Genomic DNA, 21133 nt, shown 5'->3' on the forward strand with positions numbered 1-21133 from the left:
GAGAGGGTGAAGGAGAAGGAGTTTGGGACACAACCTGTGAGAGGGGCAGGGAAACAGAAATCTGGCACAAGATTACATCCTGAAGTCAAATAATTCTTTCTGGGTCCAGACCCCGTTTCTCCTGAGTCAATTCCCCATCCTCCTCCACCCTTCTTCTCCTTCCTGCCCCCACACCTCCAAGATGCTCTTCAGCCCAGCAGGAGTGGGGTCCTCCACAAAGAGGGCATTGAGAAGTGTCTGCAGGGCATCCAAGGTCTGACAGTAAAGTATCTGTGAACAGGAAGAGGACCAAGTCAGTAGAGAGCCTCTGGGGCAGACCCCAACCCCAGGCAACCCCTGATGTGGGTCAGGGGAAGAAGGGGTACTCAAGCCCAGGAGTGCTGCTTTCTGGTCCCACCATGTGAGACTAACCTTGATGAATGATATTGGGCAACTGGCTTCCCCTCCATGGGTTACAGGTTCTTTATGGAGAAACTGGTAATTATTATCCCTGCACTTCTTAGCTTATAAGGGGAAGAAGCAGAGGCCCAGGGAGAATCTACTGAGAATTACAGAGAATCTACCACGGGCCAGGTGATTGCCTCATGATTGGCACAACCCTATCTTAGGAGGGTGCAGGCATGACATCTACACAAGGCTAAGTGGTGTCTTTGAGGCCCTCTCTCCCTGCCTCCTCCTTCTCCCTTCTTTCCATCATCTCCACATCTTCCTTCCAGGTCGTCTTTGTCCAGGCTTCCCGAGTCTGAGCACACCAGGCTTACACCACAGCCCCCAAGGAAGCCTTGTTCACCAACTCCCTCCTACCCTCCATCACCACGCAGCACTGACCTCTGCTGGCCTGGCCTGGTACTACAAGAAGGTTGCAGGCTCTCCTCTTACCCACCCCCGCCTCCCCCTTGGGTCTCCTCTCAAGGGCACCACCTCCAAGGCTCAGAGCCATCAGGCTGTGGCTGGCTCCAACTGCTCTCTCACCTCACCCTCTGGACTCCGGCCACTCTGCCTCCTTAACATCCTTGCAGTCATCACGTTCTCTCCGTCCTCAGGCTGCTGCACAGGCCGTTCCCTCGGCCTCTCACACTCTTCTTCTGCCACCACCTTCAGCTAATTAACTCTGCTAAACCTCTTGCCTCTAGAATCATGACCTCTAACCCCCAACACAGTCAGGTTCTCTCCATTCCAGGCTCTTCATAGCATCATGTACTTCTTGCTTGCACTGAGTACTGTTGTAATTCTGCATTTATTTGTACAATACTTTGATCATCTGCCCCTCAGCCCTACAGTATGTCAGCCCTGTACTTCTGGGTTATTAGTTAAAATTTGCTGGATGAAAGGATGTATACATGTGCCTCACCCAGAGCTGAAATCTCTCTCCCTAACCTCCCCCACTGACCCCATTCTACATGAAGGGTCTCCTCTGATCACTCTTACAGGGACCATCCTGTAGGGGGTTAAAGGTGCTTATGAGAGCCCCTTGAGGTTCCACTTCCAGGCCTCAACCCAAACTCGCCCAGTCCTCAGGCCTTTTCTTCCTAATCCTGGCCACCTCCTGAGCCATGCCACCATATGCCCACATCCTTCTCATGGGACAGAGCCCAAAGTGGACAGTGCTTCAGATGAGGGATCCTTTATTCCACAGACTCACTCATTCACCAAATATTTATCAAGTGCCGGCTCGGGCCAGGAGAGGGGAGGTGAATTACCCAAGCTGCTTAAGTAGGAGGTTGAAGATTCCAATCTACCTCTCACAATGCCCTTCCTCTCCCTGCTGGGAGTCCAGGGACATGTCTCCCTCTGAAGACGGCAGTCAGCCCCAAGGCCCTGCTTGGGAGGGCCCTGCCTCACCTGTAAGGCATCTGCCTTGGCCTGGTCTTTCTCCTGCATGGCCTGCACAGTGGGCAGGGAGAACACACTCTTCACGCACGTGTTCACCAGCTCCAACCGTTCCTGCAAACCCAGGACAGGCTGGGAATGACTGGGGAAGAGACAGAAAGTGAGGGCATGGAGTGAGGGGGCACCTGAGGCTGGAGGCTGGAAGTGAAGGGTACGGGGCTGGGACAAGGGCTGAGATTCAGATCCACAGAAGGGCAAAATGAGGTAGGGAGGAGGAGGGTGGTGGGGTACAAGTCAGATAGCCCCAGCAGGGCCTGGGCAAGGGGAAGGGAAAAGGTCTGGGAGTAGGAAAGGGCCACGCACAGCAGAGAGGCCTCTGAAGATACAGGCAGAGCCTGAGGGTAGCGGGAAATGGGCTGAGGCTTGGGAAGGGGCCGAGGTCACCTCAACTGGGTCAGGGTCTCCATGGCCTGCTGGCGGGCAGAGCTCGTGAGAGAATCCTGCGGCTCCTCCTGGATCTGCTTCTGGATGGGGGACACGGAGGTGTCAATGAGGGGGGCAGGCCACCACAGACCACCAGAGCCGCAGCCACTCCTCAGGGAACGGGGCCACTCTTCAGCCTGGGCCGGCTCCACTCCCTGCCTGGCCTCCAGTGGAGGGAGCCAGCTGACTGCTCTAAACCCGGTCCAGAGCCCTCAGTTCAAGGCCTTCGAAGCGGGCCTCATTCCAAGGCCTGACCTGCTGCAGACATGCAGGGCTCGGCAAGAACTGTTTCAGCAGCCCTGTGGTAGGGAAGTCCAGACCATGGACTGGCCCCCGAACACCATGCATGACCCTTGAAAGTGGTCCAGTTGAATTCCTTTAAAATGTCCTTCCAGTTACTTCTCACTTTTGATCTAGCCCAAACACCCAATAGATGCTCAATTAATGTTAATTAAATTAATGTATCAGAGGCACAGATTTTTTTTTTCTCTCTCTTTATAGCTAACTATTGATATAATTCTGGAAACTTCAGTGGCTATCCCAGCCCAAACACTGTGGTGGATAACTGAGAAGTGATTGCATTTAGCAGAGAGAAAGAAAGTTCCTTCAGAAGTTCCCCCATCAGAAGAACTATGGAGGGAAATAACACATAAAATAATAATGACTGCTCCCAGGGGCCTAAGATTTTACAGTGAACTAACCGTTGGGTTATGTCCTCCAATGACACAGGTTTTTTTAATCACAGTCACTTGTGTGATATTAAGAGTGAGACTCAGGGAAGGGAAGTGACTTGGCCAAGCTCCCTCAAGGTAGATGGGGGGCAGTTCAGGGTGGAGCTGAGACCCATGCCCAAATATCTGTGCCTTGATGTCCTCTGCCCACCCCACCCCAACCCCGCCTCATCAGTGGGTGGACTCGGGACTTCCGCCCCCTCCCCACCCTGAAGCCACAGACCCGCAAGCTGCTTGCGCACCATCATCTTCTTCATCAGGGTCTTCTTCTCTTCTTCCTTGTCCAGCACATTCTGGCTCTTCTGGAGGCTGAGGGCACTCCCGACCTCAGGGGCAGCAGAGGGTGAAACCACAGGGTGAGAGCCACACGGAGCCCAGCCCTGGGGCTGCCCTTACACCCCGTCTTTGCACCTGCCGCCTGCAGCCAAGCTGCCTGTTCCTCCCCAGCTGCCAGCCCCCAGCATCCACCCAAGAGAAGTGAGAGACCGCAAGGGAACTCAGGGTGAGGGGAGGGGGTAAAGATTTGAGAAGATGGTGGTGGCAGCAGATTGAGGATAATCCCTGCAGGCCAGATTTGGGAGAAGACCAGATATCAGGTTTAGATTGCAAAGCATCTGTCAACTAAGGAAGAAGAGGCAGGAGCTGGTGGGACAGAAAGGGTTCCAACACCTCAAGTTGAAATGTCATCATTAGAGATACCTCATGAGGGCCTTCTAGCATCAACCCTTTGTAAGGACACCCACTAGTCGGATTAAGGCATTCTGCTACCGGAGAGGGAATACATTAACCAATGTCCCATTAATCTATCAGTTCTCTTTATCTTAAGGTAGAAGAAAAAAAAATGAAAGAGATAAAATATATAGTAAAGAAAGCAAAACAAGTGTATCTGATGGGCAGTACGGTGGGTTAAAGATGCTACAAGTTCTTGCCATTCCACCTGGCAAGAAGACAGGTTGTATGGCCTGTCCTGGGTGGACCCCCTGCCTCCAGACTGTCTGCCAGCTAGGCTCACCCATACTCCGTGTGTTACACTCACTACCAGCCTGTCCCACTGGCCCTCACCAAGTCCTGAAGATGCTGGCTTTCTCTGGCCTCCCAAGGCCTGCTACATGGCCAAGACCCAGGCTGGGGCTGTATCCTGAAAAGGGTCATTCCAGCTTTTCTTCCCCTTTAAGAGACCTTCGCAATTCATTCAGTTGTTTAAAAAAAAAAAAACAACTGTTATCAAGCACTTATGATGTGCCAGGCACTGCTCTAGATTCTAAGAATACTGCTGAGAATAAGACAGACAAAACTCCCTGATTTATGGAGAATGGATTCCAGTGCGAGAGACTGACAAGAAATAAGATAAACTAATAAAGCCATAGAGCAGAGAAGAATCCGGCAGAGAAAAAAGAAATGCTGAGGGTAGAGTGGGAGGTGGAGGGAGAGGGCATCCCAGGAAATCGGTGGTGGGGAGGTGGTTTGGCAGGAAGCATACCAGAGCCATTTTGCCGCGATCGTCTCTCTGCCCTGGCACTTCCACCAGGCTTGCAGCTACTTCATCGGAGGCTCCTGCATGTCGTAGTTCCATTGAAGAAAAGAAGAGGGAGGGTAAAGGTACAGTGCAGCAGAATCCCATCTCCCCTTCCCCGTGGGGCCCCCCCAAGCTTTACCTCCTCAGCAGCCAGACTGAGCCTGTGCCCCTAAAATCCTTCGGGGCACCCCATGTCCCAGAGCATAAAGCTCGCATCCTTATCAGTGCCTTCAAGGCCCTGCCAGGTCATTCTCCCCCGCCCACCTCCGCAGCTCACTTCCCCCCACTCTCCCCTCACTCACCACGCTCCCACCACACTGGCCTCCTTCCAGGCCCAGCAGGCTTTGCTCTCAGGCCTTTGCACAAGCTGTTTTCCTCTACCTGGGCCTTTCCACTGTCACACCCCCTTGCCCAGGTAGAGGATAAGGTCTGCTTGCCCGCCACTCCTCAGAGCAGCCTCCCCTGACCTTCAGAGTAACGGAGGGCCCACTATGATCCTGTCATGCATCATTCGGTTCTCTTCTCTTGGTTGTTATCACACTTTATAGTTAAACTCTTACTTGTTATAGTATCGGTTGGCCAAAAGTTCAGTTTTTCCCATAACATCTTATGAAAAAACCTGAACAAAACTTTAGGCCAACCTAATAGATAATTGCTATTTTGTTAGCCCCACAGTTCCTCATCTTTCTTCTGGTGGCAAAGCCTCTGTCTTCCCTGCGGGCTATTCATTTCATATAAGTAGGTGAAGCTACAAGGCCCACCCATCACCCCTCTTCAAATAAGGATGGGCTTTACTCTTGAAATCAATATCATATTATACATCAACTAAACTTCAGTAAACACACAAATGAATAAAGGTGGATCTGGAAATCATGCTTGCTCAGTAAGAGATTTCCATGCCCCCAGCCACAGTGACTGGTCCAGGTGTGGGCACTTGGCTGAGCAGGGCCCATAGAGTCCTTGACTTAAGGCGATGCGGGGAAGCCCAAGGAGAGAGACCCTGGAGCTTCAGGGACATCTTGGCCACCAACCTCCGGGGGCTACTGGAGGATGGAGTCAACAGTGAGAAGCAGAGATCTTCTGATAGTGAATACAGCTAGCACTAAAACATTGGCTTCTAAGCATCCCTGTCCACTAAAGGGAACAAGGCTCCTAGGAGAATGAGGTGATTCTAGGACTCGGGCAGAGAAAGTGCAGGTGAGTCGGAGATATTTTGTACCAGAAAACAAGGAAATAAGCCCAAGAAATTGTGAGGATATGTCAAAAAGACGTAAAAGCTTGCTCAAAGAGTATTCCTTGGTCAAACAGGGGAAAGCTTCTGTATCACAATAAATGATGGTAACAATAGATTATATAGTCTATTGAGTAAACTAAGAAATAATTCCATGCTAATATAAAAAAAGAAATAACTAAATTGAAAGTTTGATGAGAAATGGGATATTTACATAGTTTCAAAGGATCTCTCTAGTATTTTTTGCATATTTATGACAAAGGGGTAAATAATGACTTTATAGTGGAAAAGCTTGGCAGTAATCATTGAACTCAAGTGATCAAAGTGAACATCACCAGTAATGGAACAAATCAAAATCATACACCACCAGATAGAATGTAGTGAGAAAAACCCCGCATCATGTCCGTGCTATTCCCACCAAAGACGCATGACATGAATCTGATCATGAGAAAACATCAGACAAGCCCCAAATTAGGCAAATCTTATAAAACAGCTGGCCTATGATCTTCCAAAGTATCAAGGACATGACAGTCAAGGAAGATCTGGTGGCTGAGGGAAACAAAACAGATGAGACCGAAAAGTGCAATGAATGATCCTGACCTGGATCGTTTTTTAATAAAGGATATTTCCAGGACAATTGGTGACATTTGAATGGAGCCTGAGGATTGAATGGTAGCAGTGTATCAGTGTTAATTTCCTGATTTTGATGCTTAATTTTTATCCTTTTTTATAAGAAACACATACTAAAATTCAAGATTGATAGGGTATCACTTAGCAACTTATCAATTCAGAAAAAACATTTTATACTGTACTTTCAACTTTTCTGCAAGTTTTTATTATTTTGAATTTTTTAAAGAATGATGGATAAATAGACGCATTTTCAGTAAAATGGAAAGAGTTTGCATCAGCAGAGTTTACTAAAGCAAAAGGGTGTATTTCAGCCAAAAGGAAATTAATCCCAGATGAAGGTCTGAGATGTAACAAGCAAATAAAAAAAATTTTTAAAAAGCTTAATATTTGGATAAATATAAGAACATTAACTACATAAAATAATAATAATGTTCATAGAGTTGAGAAAAAGAAAAGATAAAATTAACATACATTACCAGGAGAGCATATAAATGGGAGAGGAGGTGTTAAATGAGGTTAACATATTTAAATCATCTGGGAGGAAGATAAATGCATTGACTAGTTTGGACGTTGTGATTAATTAAATACATACATTGTAGCTTCTCGAGAATCAGTAACAGACTTCAAACAGTATATAACTTCAGACTTTAAACAGTATATAACTTCCACACAAGTAAGGGAGAAAAGAGGAAGGAAAAGCAACCCGAAAACCAGAAAAGGAGAAAAAAAGAAATATAGACCAAATAGAATAAAGAATACAATTGCTAATCAACTATAGGCCACTTAAAAATTTAAAAAAATTTTAACTATGCATAATTACATTAAACATAAATGAACTATGGGTTGGAAACAGTATCATCTAATTCACTTTTTTTATCTAGATGCCATTTCACTTTTTATTTATTTGTTTGTTTTTGGCTGTGCCGGGTCTTAGTTGCTGCACGGGCTTTTCTCTAGTTGTGGTGAGCAGGAGCTACGCTCTGGTTGCGGTGCACGGGCTTCTCATTGCGATGGCTTCTCCTCTTGCTGAGCACAGGCTCCAGGAGCGTGAGCTTAGTAGTTGTGGCACCTGGACTCAGCAGTCGCGGCTCCCCGGCTCTAGAGCGCAGGCTCAATAGTTGCGGTTTTAGCAACACAGGCATAATAGCTCTGCGGCTCGTGGGATCTTCCCAGATCAGGAATCCAACTCATGTCTCCTGCATTGACAAGGGGATTCTATACCACTGAGCCATCAGGGAAGCCTCAGAAACAGTGTTATATAGAAGACAATGCTGCATAAATTGATTTGTAGTTTCAATGAAATAACAATGAAAACCTAACAGATTTTTATTTTGTTCTACGGAAATTGACAAGCTGCTTCTAGAATTAAAATGGAAAAGTAAAGCACCTAGAATAGACAATCCTGACAAAGAACAAATAGACAATCTCAACAAAGGGGAGGAGTCATACTACTAAATAAAAAGACTTACTCTAAAACACAGTAATTAAGGCAATGGTTAAGGATAGACAAACGAAGGATTAGAGAGTCCAGAAATAAACCTATACATATACAGTCACTTGATTTACCTCAAAGTGACACTGCAATTCAGTGGGGGAAATTATGATCTTTTCAATACATGGTCCAGAGCAATTAGATATTCATATGGGGGGAAAATGAGTCTTTTAAGTCCCTCTCTCAAACTATTTTCCATAATTAATGCACAATGCTTTATAAATTTGATGTAAAAGACAAAACAGTAAAACTTATGGAGGAAAATATAACACTATTTTCATAACTTTTTCATACACATAGCAGGATTATATAAAGAACTTTCACAAATCAATAAGAAAAAGACATCACAAATTTTTTAAATGAACAAAAGACTTGAACAGGCCCTTCATTATAAAGGATATACAAATTGACAATAATCATATTGAAAGATGATTAACATCAGTAATCATCAAAAAATGCCATTGAAAACCACTTTGAAATGGCATTAGAAACCCACCAGAATGGCTAAAATTTTAAAAACTGACTACCAAATGTTTGTCCGAATGTTGAGCAATTGGAAGTCTCACATGTGAGAGTAAATTAATTCAACCATTTTGAAAACTTTGCAGTACCTATTAAAGCTGGACATGTGCTTATGCTATGACCCAGAAATTCCTCTTCTAGATGAAAAAGTGTATCTTTGCACTAGAAGACATGTACAGAAGGGTTCAAAATAACTTTATTCATAATATCCAAAAAGTAGAAAAATTCCAATGTCCATCAGAATGAATCAATAAATTGTGGTATGTTCATAAGATAGAACACTGCTGCTGCTGCTGCTAAGTCGCTTCAGTCGTGTCCGACTCTGTGAGACCCCATAGACGGCAGCCCACCAGGCTCCCCAGTCCCTGGGATTCTCCAGGCAGGAACACTGGAGTGGGCTGCCATTTCCTTCTCCAGCGCATGAAAGTGAAAAGTGAAAGTGAAGTTGCTCAGTCGTGTCCGACTCTTAGCGACCCCATGGACTGCAGCCCACCAGGCTCCTCCGTCCATGGAATTCTCCAGGCACTACAGAACAATAAGAAGAATCAACTATGACACATGCAACAATGTGGATGAATCTGCTAGACATAATGTTGGGCTAAAGAAGCCAGAATCAAAACAGCATAAAGAGTAGTATCCTATTGATAGGAAGTTAAAAAACAGGCAAAACTAGTCTATGGTGGTACAAATGCGAAGAATTGTTCCTTCTGTGACTGTTGATTACTGAAGGCAATCTTGACCCCCATTTGCCATTTGGCAATGTCTGGAGACATCTTTGATTGTCATAACTTGTGAGGGAGAATGTTCCTACTAGTATCTTCTGCAGAGTCTAGGGATGCATCTTGTAATGCATAGAACAGCCACCATGCACCCACACCCACACTACAAAGATCTATCTAACACAAAACGTCAATAGTGCCAAGACTGAAAAACCCTACACGAAGAGCCAACCCATTGGAAAAGACTTTGATGCTGGGAAAGATTGAAGGCAAAAGGAGAAGCGGATGGCAGAGAACGGTTAGATAGCATCACTGACTCAGTGGACATGAATCTGAGCAAACCCCAGGAGATAGTGAAGACAGGGAAGCCTGGCATGTTGCAGTCCATGACTAGGAACTGAACAACGAACAACCCCAGAAGAAGGGATATTGATTGGAAAGGGTCACAAGGGAAGGTTCTGGGATGCCAAAAAACATCTGGGTATTGATATGGATGGGAGTTACCAATGTGTATATGTACGTAAATATTCATCAAGCTGTACACTTTAGTAGTGCGCTCTACATATTTTACTGATACATGTTATATATCTTGAAAACTTTTTAAAAAACAAATACAGTTTGAAAATACATTGTTTTTAAAACTACAATTTTATACAATTATCCTACTAAAAAGCAAAGATTGATCCTAAATAGCCAAAACAATCTTGAAAAAGAACAAAGTTAGTAGACTCCTATTTTCTCCTTTCAAACCTACTACAAAGCTATAGAAACTAGAACAGTGTGTTACCAGCATAAGGACAGACACAAAGACCAATGGAATAAAATAGAAATAAATCCTCATATATATGGTCAATTTAGTTTTGACAAAGGTACCAAGACTTTTCAGTGGAAAAAGAATGCTCTTTTCAATACATAGTGCTAGAAAAACTAGATATCCATATGCAAAAGAATGATGTTGGAACCCTTCCTCACACTGTACACAAAAATTAACTCAAAGTTTAAACTTAAAAGCTAAAACTACAAAACTCTTAGAAGAGAACATAGGAAGAAATCTTCATGACATTGGATATGGCAATAATTTCTCTTATTTTTCAGACTACAGAATTATTCCATTTTATTCAGCTCAAAAAATACAATCCTTTTCTTTTTTACATGTTGTTTGCTTTTAGCAGTTTAGGGAAGACATCATTTTTTTAAAAGAACTTTTAATTTTGTATTGGAGTATAACCAAAGGCAAAAACTTCTTAAACATAACACTAAGGTAACAAATAATAAAAGAGTAGACAAATTGATTCTCATCAACTTAAACACTTGTGCATCAAAGGATAATGTCAAGAGAATGAAAAGACAGCTCACAGAACGGGTGCCAATATTTACCAATTGTATATCTGATAAGGAATTAATATTCAGAATATACAAAGAACTCCTAAACTCAACAACAAAAAAACAACTAAATTTGGGGACTTCCATGGTGGTCCTGTGTCATGACTCCCAGTTTCAAATGCAGGGGACATGAGTTTGATCCCTTGTCAGGGAACTAAGATCCCACATGCTGTGTAGCATGGCCACAAAATTAAAAATAAAACAACCAAATTTGAAAATAGGCAAAAGACATTATACAAATGTCCAATAAGCATATTAAAAAAATGTTCAACATCATTCATTAGTCATTAGGGAAATGCAAATCAAAATCACAATTGAAATATTACTTCACACTCTTTAGGATGGCTATTATAAAAGTGTTTTCTAAAAAAATAAATAAATAAATATAAATAAATAAATATAAATAAATAAATAATTGTCTTTGTTGTAATAAATAAATAAATAAATAAATAAAAAGTGCTGGCAAGGAGAGTTTAGTAGTGCAGCAATAGAACCCCTTGTACATGAGAACTTATATACATTGTTGGAGGGAGTACAAAATGGTACAGCTGCTATGGGAAATAATTTGGCATTTCCTCAGAAAGCCAAACAAGAATTACTATACGATTCAGCAATTTCACTCCTAGGTATATATCTAAAGGAACTGAAAGCAAGGATTCAGAGACTTGTGTGGATTCAGAGCTGATGTGTAAAGCAGCATTATTCATCATAGCCAAATATTCGTCCACAGACAAATAAAATGTGGTCCATTCATTAGAATACTATCCAACCACAAAATGGAATGAAGTACTGATTTATGTTACAACACAGATGAACGTTATGCTAAGTAAACCATATACAAAAGAACAAATGTGTGATTCCATTTCATGAGTTACCTAGAGCAGGCAAATTCATAGAGACAGAAAGCAGGTTAGAGTTCATGTGGGACTGGGGAGAGAGGAATAGGGAGTTATGGTTAGCTTTATGGTGAGACCTTCTATTTGGGATGACAGACAGTGGTAATTTTACACAATATTATGAGGTGACTAAAGCCACTGAATTAAACACTTAAAAATGCTTAAAATGGCAGATTTATGTTATATATTTTTTACTACAATTTTTAAAAGATTTATCAAGTAATATACCAAGAGCCATTGAATTGTGTACTTTAAATGGGCAAATTGTATAGTACATGAATTAGATCACAATAATAACTGGACTCCACAAGTAAAGGAATGAAGCTGAACCCCAGTTTCACTCCATGTCACTTGAACAGATGGATATATTAATAACATTCCAACAAAAATGCCAGAAAGATTTTTTGGGGACCTAGACAAACGTATTTTAAAATGTATACAGAAGAATGAGGATGTTTGAATAGCCTCCAGGGCATGGTGGGGAGTCTGTTGTCCTTGAAATAATCTTAAGAACTTTAAAGAGGCAATCTTTCAGATATGAATGCATATCTGTAAAGCCATGGTAATTTTTAAAAATTGCAATGTGGTATTGGTAAATGAGCAAATAAAAATATTTGGAGGTATAAATAACTGGGAAAATATCTTCACAACATCAAAAACTGATGGGGGATTCATGTACAGAACTCTTGCACATCAGAAGTGAGTCACAGATTCCAGACAGGACCCCAAGGCTTCACTCAGGTGGGAACCTCAAAACCTCAGGTCTGCCTGCTCCAATGGTCAAGCTCTGACCTGAGAAGCCAGACCTGAAGTTCATCAAGAAAGAAAGGAAGGTATAGTTAGATGACTTGTAATTTGTACAGAATGAAAGTATCATTAAACAGAATATCATATTACAATTAAGAAAATTGGAGCTCAGAGAGATTTAGTAATTCGTCCCAAGTCATACAGCAAGCAGGGACTGAGCACTAGATCTCCCGTGTATAATTAGTGTATCGCATGTTATCCATTATTTGGTGTTTCCTTCCTTCCCCTCTCCTCTTCCCTCCCTGCCCTACAAATCTGAATAGAGTTCTTCCAAGTCAGTGCCTTCTCTGGGGCTGGCACTCTGGCCTTACTCACCCTGAGGGATGCTCTGGAAGGCCGTGGAGCCCTTATTCGTGGTGTCACTGGTGGGGAGCCCCGGTGGGAACTGACCCACCTCCACACTAGTCATCTCACTCCAGCTCCCCAGATTCCCCTCCAGAGGCATTGTGTGGATGCTGTTGTCCTCGGAACACTCCTGCTGGCTGCTCAGTGTCAGGGTGGAGGTGTCGCTGAAGATGAGGCTGGAACCCAGGCTCAGAGTCTCCTTGGAGCCCAGGATCAGGGTCATGCACGAGGGTGGCAAAACGGTGGAGCTGGGTCCATGGGTGCTGGAGTGCAGGCTGACGACGTCGTTGGAACCAGGAGCCAGGGTCAAGCATGAGGCCTGAGTGACGGTCATGTTCAAATCAGACTTGGGGTTGCCATTTGAAGCCACGCTGATTGTTCCCTTGGAACTTGTGTTCCAGACTGCACCAAAGGCTCTATTTGAAACAGATCCAGAGATGTTATGTGAAACCAAAGTGATGGTCTCATTCGTGTCTGGCATAAGGGACTCAGGAGAACCTGAAGCTGCGTTCAGGTCCAGCTTGGATATGTTCCCTGAGTCCATGCTAGGCAGCTGATTGGAGTCAGGATCCAGAGAAGAGGTTGAGGCTGGAATAAGGAGAGCTTTTGAACTTGGCCTGGAGATGCTGTGGCCCAGAACAAGGGGGTCTTTGGAATAAGGCCTTATAAATGGGTTTGTCTCAGGCCTGGAAGGATTGAAGTTGCTCTGACCCAAATCAAAAAGATTGCTTGAGCGGGAGTTGACAGCCTCCTCCAAATTTGGCCCAGCGTGGCTCCCCGAGCTCATACTCTGGGCCTCCATAGAGCGGGGGCTCAGAATGAGGTTTGAGGCTGGACTTAGGGTCCCCTGTGAGTTAGGCCTTGAGAGGTGATTGGAATCCAAAGCCAGGGCTTCACCAGAGTGGGCAGCAGTGATCTGGAGGCAACCTGGAGTTGTGGACCTGTTGTCATCAGGTCTGGGGGTGCTATCAGACTCCAGGCCAGGGGCCTCCTCTGAGACCGGAATCAGAGTTGGATTAAGGTCTGGAACAAGAGCCACACCAGGACTCAGGGGTGGATTCAAGAGAGTAACAAGGTCTGTGTCCAGACTGGGCCCAGAGATGATGCCAGAGCCTAAACCAGGGGACTCAGTGGAGTTGAGATTGGGTGTCATGTTTGCGTCTTCACAGAGGACCAGACTAGCCCCTGGACCCAAGGCCATGCCCAGTCTGGAGGTCCGTCCGTGCCACTGCCCCCTTCTGTCCAATAGCTGACTGTTGAACTCCCTGCAGTTCTCCTGAGAGAGAGAAAAGGCAAGTTCAGCCTCACCTATTGAAACCTTTCCATGGCTCCCCATGGATGACCTCCATGACCATGCCCAGCCCACCTGTCCAGCTCCATCCTACTTGGCTCTCCCCCAGCTCTCTCAGCTCCAGCCCCATCCCCTGGGTTCCCTTCTTTGACCACACCCCGCCCCCTTTCAGCTCACAGTCCTTAAACATAGTTTCCTTGACCTGGGACCTCCCCCTACTCTCCCCGCTGATCCTACTCCTCCAAGCAAATGATACATGGCACTTAATTCCAATGACTTGTTTAGTGGTCCAGCCCCTGCTAGAGATGAGTGGGGACATTGGCGAGAACTGTGCACATCTTAGTCCCTGGGGCATCCCCAGCACTTAACATAATACTAGGTCCACAGTAGGAAGTCCATGAATACTAGACAAATGAGGAACCTCTCCCACCTTAAGGTAGAAGAGGAGAAGGGGAAGTCTCCTTATTTACTACTTCCAGCCAACTCCTAAGTTGCTAGAGCTACTCTGTGAATGGCTGTGGCACTAGATACCCAAAGAAGCCTGGGCAGAGCTGCCCACTGCCCTTAACAGTTTGCTCTGGGTGAGGCAGGCTAAATGGAGGAGAATCTGGGGCTATCATCCAAAGCAAGCCTGTCTCAGCCCAGGAATCTCACTGCTGGGTGAACTCCACAATCCCCACACCCCATCCCACCCCAGAAAGACTAGACAAAGGAGGAAACGCTCCCACCTTACCCTACCCCACCCCCACACCTGGGCCACCTCCCTATGGGAATCGTAGGGACAGCTCACCTGCATGCATGGTGTTCTTAAGCAGGAGTGGGCCCCTGTGAGGAGATGAGAAAGGAGATCAAGTCAAGCAAGAGTGGCTTTTTTGGTACTTACTGAGCAAAGTCTAAAGGCCAGGCACACACTTCTGCTAACAAAATCCCCCTGTGTGCGCGCGTGCGCGTGCGCGCGCACACACACACACACACACACACACACAGAGTCCCGGAAGTTAGATATGCTTACTCCATTGTATACTCAAGGAAGGGGAGGTCAAGGGGAGGAAGGTCGCCCCACAGGCCCTCAGGGAAGCCAAGACCACCTCTTTATGCCACCTGACTGCCTACCCTCCACGGCTTCCCACTGTCTTCAGGACAGCATCCCAAATCCATAATGGGACCTAAAAGGCCTTTCTGCATCTGGCCCCAAGTCCTTTTTCACCCTTCTTGCCCCTTCATAATCCCTCTCCCTCTGCACCTCCTCATTCCAACATCCCTAAACTTCTCTGAGTTTCTACAGAGTCACTCTCCCAGGTTAAGTCTGGCCCTCCACAGGTTGAGCATCCTTCAGTCATTTTCCCTAGCTAACACCTACAGCTTCACCCCTTCAGATTTCAGCTTATATGCTGCAAGCCTTCCAGGTCCCGCAGACAGGTGAGGTCCACCTGTAAGTTCCCAGGGCATTTTGCCCACTTCCCCTTTCTTGGCACACAATATCCGGTTTCCTCGCTAAACCATAAGATCCACAAGAGTCTAGCACCCCCAGCCCATCCTGGAGCCCGTGCGCCATAGCAAGAGAAACCACCACATTGAGAAGCTCGCACGATGCAATTAGAACATAGTCCCTGTTCTCCACAACTAGAGAAAGCCCTCGGCAACCACAAAGACCCAGTGCAGCCAAACATTACAGTAAATAAATAAAATAGAAGAGTCTAGCACAGCACGAGGCACATAGTAAATGTTCAATAAATGAGCTTGTTATTTCATCCTTTTATCTCTTCTTCATTCATTCATCCATTCTGTCACTAGCTCATTTCATCACGTGTTCATTTCTTATTAATTCATGCACTAACTCATTCACTAAATCATGTACTCATATCATACATTTTGCTGTGCACCTTATGGCTTGGCTTTGAAAAAAATATAGATTCATAGTCACATTGTCCTGGGTTCAAATCCTAGCTCATCCTCCTAATAGTGTTAGTAAACTTGAGCAAGAGACACTCCCCTCTCCAATCCTCCTCGTCTCTAATATGGGGAACATAAAGCCATAATAATGGGGGACATTAGCCACCCAGGGTGGTTAAAGTCTCAGCATCTGGCATGGAGCCCACTTGGCCCACTGAAGGTCTTCTCTAAATTAGTTACTCATTCTGTTACTCTCTGTGAGGCACTATGAGCCGAGTAAGGTGCTTAGAGCCCAGTGGGACCTTCCTTCACCCCCAGTCCAGCAGTCCATGCAGAGCTTTGCAACTTGCCTCAGAGGAAGGAAGTTTCACCTACCATCAGCACCAGAGGTGATTTTACCCTGAAGCTAATGAAATTTAAAATTTCAAGGCTCCTTGCTCATACAATTCTTTTCCAAAGGGCCTGCATGTAATTTTGTATTCATAATTTTGTCTTCTACTTAAACAGGAGCCTGAAAACTGTAAAAAGCCTTAGGGCTCCAAAATACTTTGGATCACCCCTCCCGTATTCTTTACTCTGTACACACACATACACACACAAACACACGCCATATTTATCAAAAGGAGGCATTTTCAACCTGGAAAAAGTCTGAGTCAGGTACAGCCTATGATGCAGTCAATAGGATTTTTGGAAGGCCTACCTGGTTTAACTTGTGAAAGAACATAATCTCTACTCCTCTGACACAACAAATGCATAATACTGGGTCACTGGGCAAAAAGCCATGGGTCTCAAGCCAGGCTGACCCTCCTTTATCCATGAGAAAAGAGCAGATCTCCCTCACTTTCTCCTATTTCCTCAATCCTCCTCCTCCACCCTGCAACACACAGATGAGTCTTCAGAGCTTAGACAGTCAGCCCACATCTTAGCCTCCACCAAAGGGATATTGTGCATCAGGAAGACTGGTGGTTGCGAAGGTGGGACCCAGGGGACTAAAGGAGGTTGCTATACAGCTGCTTATTGGCCTTTGCCCCAGGTCCTGGAGCCCCAGTTGAGGAGAACAGAGGGTGGCAATAAACCACCTAGCCCCATTAGAGACTGAGAATCATTGACTGAATCCCATCCTTTCTCCTTCACCTTTATGAAACCGTCCAGGCCCTTGATAAGGGTTTCTGGGGCTCTCAGGAAGAGGAACTATCAGTGGATCTTCCAGTTCCTCATTGAGAACGTGTTTATCAGATGTATAGGCCTGGAATGTGTCAGGCACTTGTATGAGTATGTATACACACATGCACGCACACACATCTGACATTGTTATACCTCGGTTCTAGAAAATCCAAAGCAGACTTTGCCATCATTCCTCCAAATCAGATCCTCTTATTCTCTTGCATTGAAAGGTACTGGAACCATAATCCAAGCCAGACACAATATCATCCTTGACTATGCTCTTCTTGACTTGCTGAATCCAAATTTGGCTGAGTTCTGCTAATTCTAGCTCCAGAAATGTTCCCAAGTATCTCCTCATATCTCCATCACCACTGCTAAACCCTAGTACATCTCCCACTGCTTTGGGACTCTGTCTTGGAATTGCCCTGTCAACAAGGGTCCCTGTGCATTGGGTCACTCCCAACAAACCATTTTCCAAATTGAGCCACAAAATTCTTCCTTTAAAAGTTCATTCAAAAAAAAAAAAAAAAGTGCATTCAACAGTATGGTACTGGAAAAAGATAGACACATAGGCTAATGGAATAGAACTGTGAGTCGGGAAATAAATCCATGCATCTATGGTCAACTGATCTTTGACAAGGATGCCAAATCTGTTCAATGGGGAAAAAATATTCTCTTCAACAAATGATGGTGGGATGACTGGAAATCAACATCTGAAAGAATAGAGTTGGCCTCTTTCACACTAGATATAAAATTTAAATCACAATAGACAAAAGACAGAAATATAAGAGCTAAAATTGTAAAATTCTTGGAAGAAAATATATGGATAAATCCTCATGACCTTGGATTTGGCAATGGTTTCTTAGATATGACACCAAAATCACAAGAAACAAGAAAAAATAGACACACTGAACATTAGCAAAATTAAAAACTTGTGTATCAAAAAGCACTATTAGAAAGTGAAAAGACGACTTACAGAAAAGGATAAAATATTTATAAGTCATATACCTGATTAAATCTAGTATCTAGAATAAATAAAGAACTCTTACAACTTGACAAAAAAAGATAAACAACCCAATTTAAAAATGGGCAAACAACTTGAATAGGACACAGTCATTAGGGAAATGCAAACCAAACACTAAGATAGCACTTCACACCCACTATGGTGTTATAATTTTAAGAGTGGAAAATAGCAAGTGTTGACAAGGATATAGAAAAATTGGAACCATCAAACATTGCTGGTGGGAATGAAAATCATGTGACCTCTATAAAAATCAACCTGGCTGTTCATCAGGAAGTTAAACTAGAAGGGCCGTATAATGCAGCAATTTCACTCTTATGTATATACCACAAATAACTGATGTTATTTGATGTTCCAACCAAAACTTGGACACAAAAGTTCACAGCTGCAATATTCACAAGAGCTAAATGTAGAAACAATGAACATGTCCATTGACTGGTAAATGGATTTTAAAAATGTGGTACATCCACACAATAAAATATTTTAGCCATAAAAAGAATTGAGCACTGATACATGCTAAATATGGTAAACTTTGAAAATATTATGCTAAGTCAAAGAAGCTAGATGCAAAGAGTCACATATTAAATGATTCCATTTATATGGAATATCTAGAATAATCAAGTCTAGAGAGATTAATAGCAGATTAAAGCAGACAGACTGTCATGGGCAGGAGAAATGGGAGAATGGGAAGTGAGTGACCTCTTAATGAGTATGGGATTTCCTTTTGGAGCAACAAAAATATTATGGAGCTAGATAATGGTGATAATTGTGCAACATTATAAAGGTACCAATTGTCACTGATAGTAAATTCTATGCTATGTGTTTTGTACAACAGGTTTTTTTTTTAATGCATGCAACAGATAAGAGAGAGTCCCTTGAACTTCAAGGAGATCAAACCAGTCAATCCTAAAGGAAATCAGTCCCCCATTGGAAGGATTGATGTTGAAGCTGAAACTCCAATACTTTGGTTACCTGATTCAAAGAGCTGACTCATTTGGAAAGACCCTGATGCTGGGAACGATTAAAGGTGGGAGGAGAAGGGGATGAAAGAGGATGAGATGGTTGGATGGCATCACCGACTCAATGGACATGAGTTTGAGTAAACTCCAAGAGTTGGTGATAGACAGGGAAGCCTGTTGTGCTCCAGTCCATGGGATCGCAAAGAGTCTGACACGACTGAGCGACTGAATTGAACTGAACTGAAGGGAACTAAGATCCCACATATACTACACAGTGTGGCCAAAAAAATGATAAAGGAAAAATGCATGTAAATTCAACCATGCCACACTCCTCTTAGAATCCCTCTGTGACTTTCCATGGCTTTTTAGACTGTGGGGTTGTGGGTTATATTTTCTAAAAGACAGATTCCCAGGGCTTCCATGGTGGTCCAGTGGTTAAGAATCCATCTTGCAATTCAGGGGACACGGGTTTGATTCCTGGTCTGGGAAGATCCCACATACCTCGAGGCAACTAAGCCTTCAAGCCGCAACTACGGAGTCCACAGAGCCCTAGAGGCCATGCTCTGCAACAAGAGAGGCCACTGCAATGAGGAGGTCAAGCGCTGAAACTGGAGAGTAGCCCTGGCTCGCCACAGCTAAAGAAAGCCCGCTCAGAGCAACAGAGACCCAGCACAGACAAAAATAAAAGCTAATTAATTAAAAAAAAAAAAGATTTTCAGGCTTCACCCTTAGAAATTCCACTTTGCAGCTCTGAGGGGACCCAGGAATCACCCTTTTCTCAAGCTTTCCCCCTCTACTCCTCCCCAAGTGGTAATCACATCGCTAATGGACAGGACACAAGGGGAGACACTCAGATCTTCAATCTGATGTCTGTGTTTCGTTTGCCAAGACCCTCAGTCCAGGCCTTACCCTCCACCTCTTCAGTTACATTCAGCCTTTCCCAAGCTGCATGCTTGAGCCCCTTTCAAACTTCTGGTGCTTCCAAAGTGGCCTTTGCAAATACTTTCCTCTTCCTGCAGCCTTCCTCCAGAGTGCCCACCACTTCATCACTCCCCTGGCTAACATCTAGTCATATTCCAGATGCCAGAGAAACATTCCTTTCCTCTAGGAACATTCCTAAGACCCTCAAATCTGGCTGAGGTGCTCTCCTCATGTGATCACCTGTATCAGAGAATTGCTCTGTTTACCTGCATGTCTCCAGTTTAGAAAATGAGCTTCGTGGATATCTATTACTCCTGTTTTTCCAAGACATAGCACAGTGCCTAGTACCCAGAGCAAGATTCAGAAAATATTAACAGAATAAGGAAATGAATGAATGACAGCTCTTCAAGACAGGTATCATCATCCTCATTTACTGGCATGTCAATTCAGACTGCTCAGGGGACATAAGTAAACTTCTACAAGGCCTCCCGAAAGTGGCAGAGGAAGGATTCAAACCCAGGTATTCTTAGCTCACAAGTTTCCCTCCAGGATCCCAGAGATTTCCGAGGTACCAGTCACTCAGTAAGACCACATCTTCCCACTTCTCATTCCTTATTCCCCCTGCTACTCTTAGGCCTCTGTGATGTGTTAAGTCACTTCAATTGTGTCTGACTCTTTGCAAACCCATGGACTGTAACCCATCAGGCTCCTATGTCCATGAGATTATCTAGGCAAGAATACTGGGGTGGGTTGCCATATCCCCCCCGCTTCAGGGATCTTCCTGACCCAGGGATTGAACCTGTGTCTCATGTCTCCTACATCGGCAGGTTCTTTATCACTAGCACCACCTGGGAAACCCTCTTAGGTCTCTATCCTACAGGAAAAGTCCAGTAAAAACAACACATCTCTCCTAATGCCCAGCTATAATGCACAAATCCAGGGCTTTAGAGTCAGCTGAACCTGAATTCAAAACCTGCTTTCTCTCTCACCAGAGGTGTGAGTCAGGGAAGGAGAATAAAATGTGATAATGCACATAGGAATATTCATAGCATCTGGCCCCCAGCAGTTCTCCAGTAAATGTCCATCCTCACTGTCCCTTCCTCCCTATGGGTGACGGTTGGGTGGGGGCCTTGAGCAAAAGGCCAAGTCTGGCTCTCAGTTCCCTGCACCCTCTTCCCCTAGTCCATGGTATTCCCTCCACGGATCTCACTCTCCCTCTCTTCCCCCAGACTCCCACCCACCACATTCTCAGAACTTGATAGACTAAGTGCTTTGTCCATGAGCTTTAAGAAACTGTTG

At 44.5% G+C, this 21133-nt stretch overlaps 1 protein-coding gene across 6 annotated transcripts in view; it reads right to left on the reverse strand.

Annotated features, from left to right (window-relative positions):
• Positions 1-21133, reverse strand: part of MROH7 (maestro heat like repeat family member 7) — a 47244-nt gene that overhangs the window by 25860 nt on the left and 251 nt on the right. For 4 of the 6 annotated variants that reach the window (XM_020871417.2, XM_020871413.2, XM_020871412.2 and 1 more), the window contains exons 2-8: positions 14667-14701; positions 12556-13861; positions 4525-4598; positions 3287-3370; positions 2275-2354; positions 1843-1972; positions 175-270 (exon numbers count right to left, since the gene is read on the reverse strand). In XM_020871417.2, the coding sequence (XP_020727076.2) occupies positions 175-270; positions 1843-1972; positions 2275-2354; positions 3287-3370; positions 4525-4598; positions 12556-13861; positions 14667-14672 (1776 nt within the window). In that variant the 5' untranslated portion in view covers positions 14673-14701. Of the gene's footprint in view, positions 1-174; positions 271-1842; positions 1973-2274; positions 2355-3267; positions 3371-4524; positions 4599-12555; positions 13862-14666; positions 14702-17086; positions 17148-21133 lie in introns of those variants that run through there. The other 2 variants (XM_020871416.2, XM_020871418.2) reach the window with 2 other exon arrangements.

The sequence above is a fragment of the Odocoileus virginianus genome, chromosome 5, assembly GCF_023699985.2.
Source record: "Odocoileus virginianus isolate 20LAN1187 ecotype Illinois chromosome 5, Ovbor_1.2, whole genome shotgun sequence".
Classification (NCBI taxonomy): Eukaryota; Metazoa; Chordata; class Mammalia; order Artiodactyla; family Cervidae; genus Odocoileus; species Odocoileus virginianus.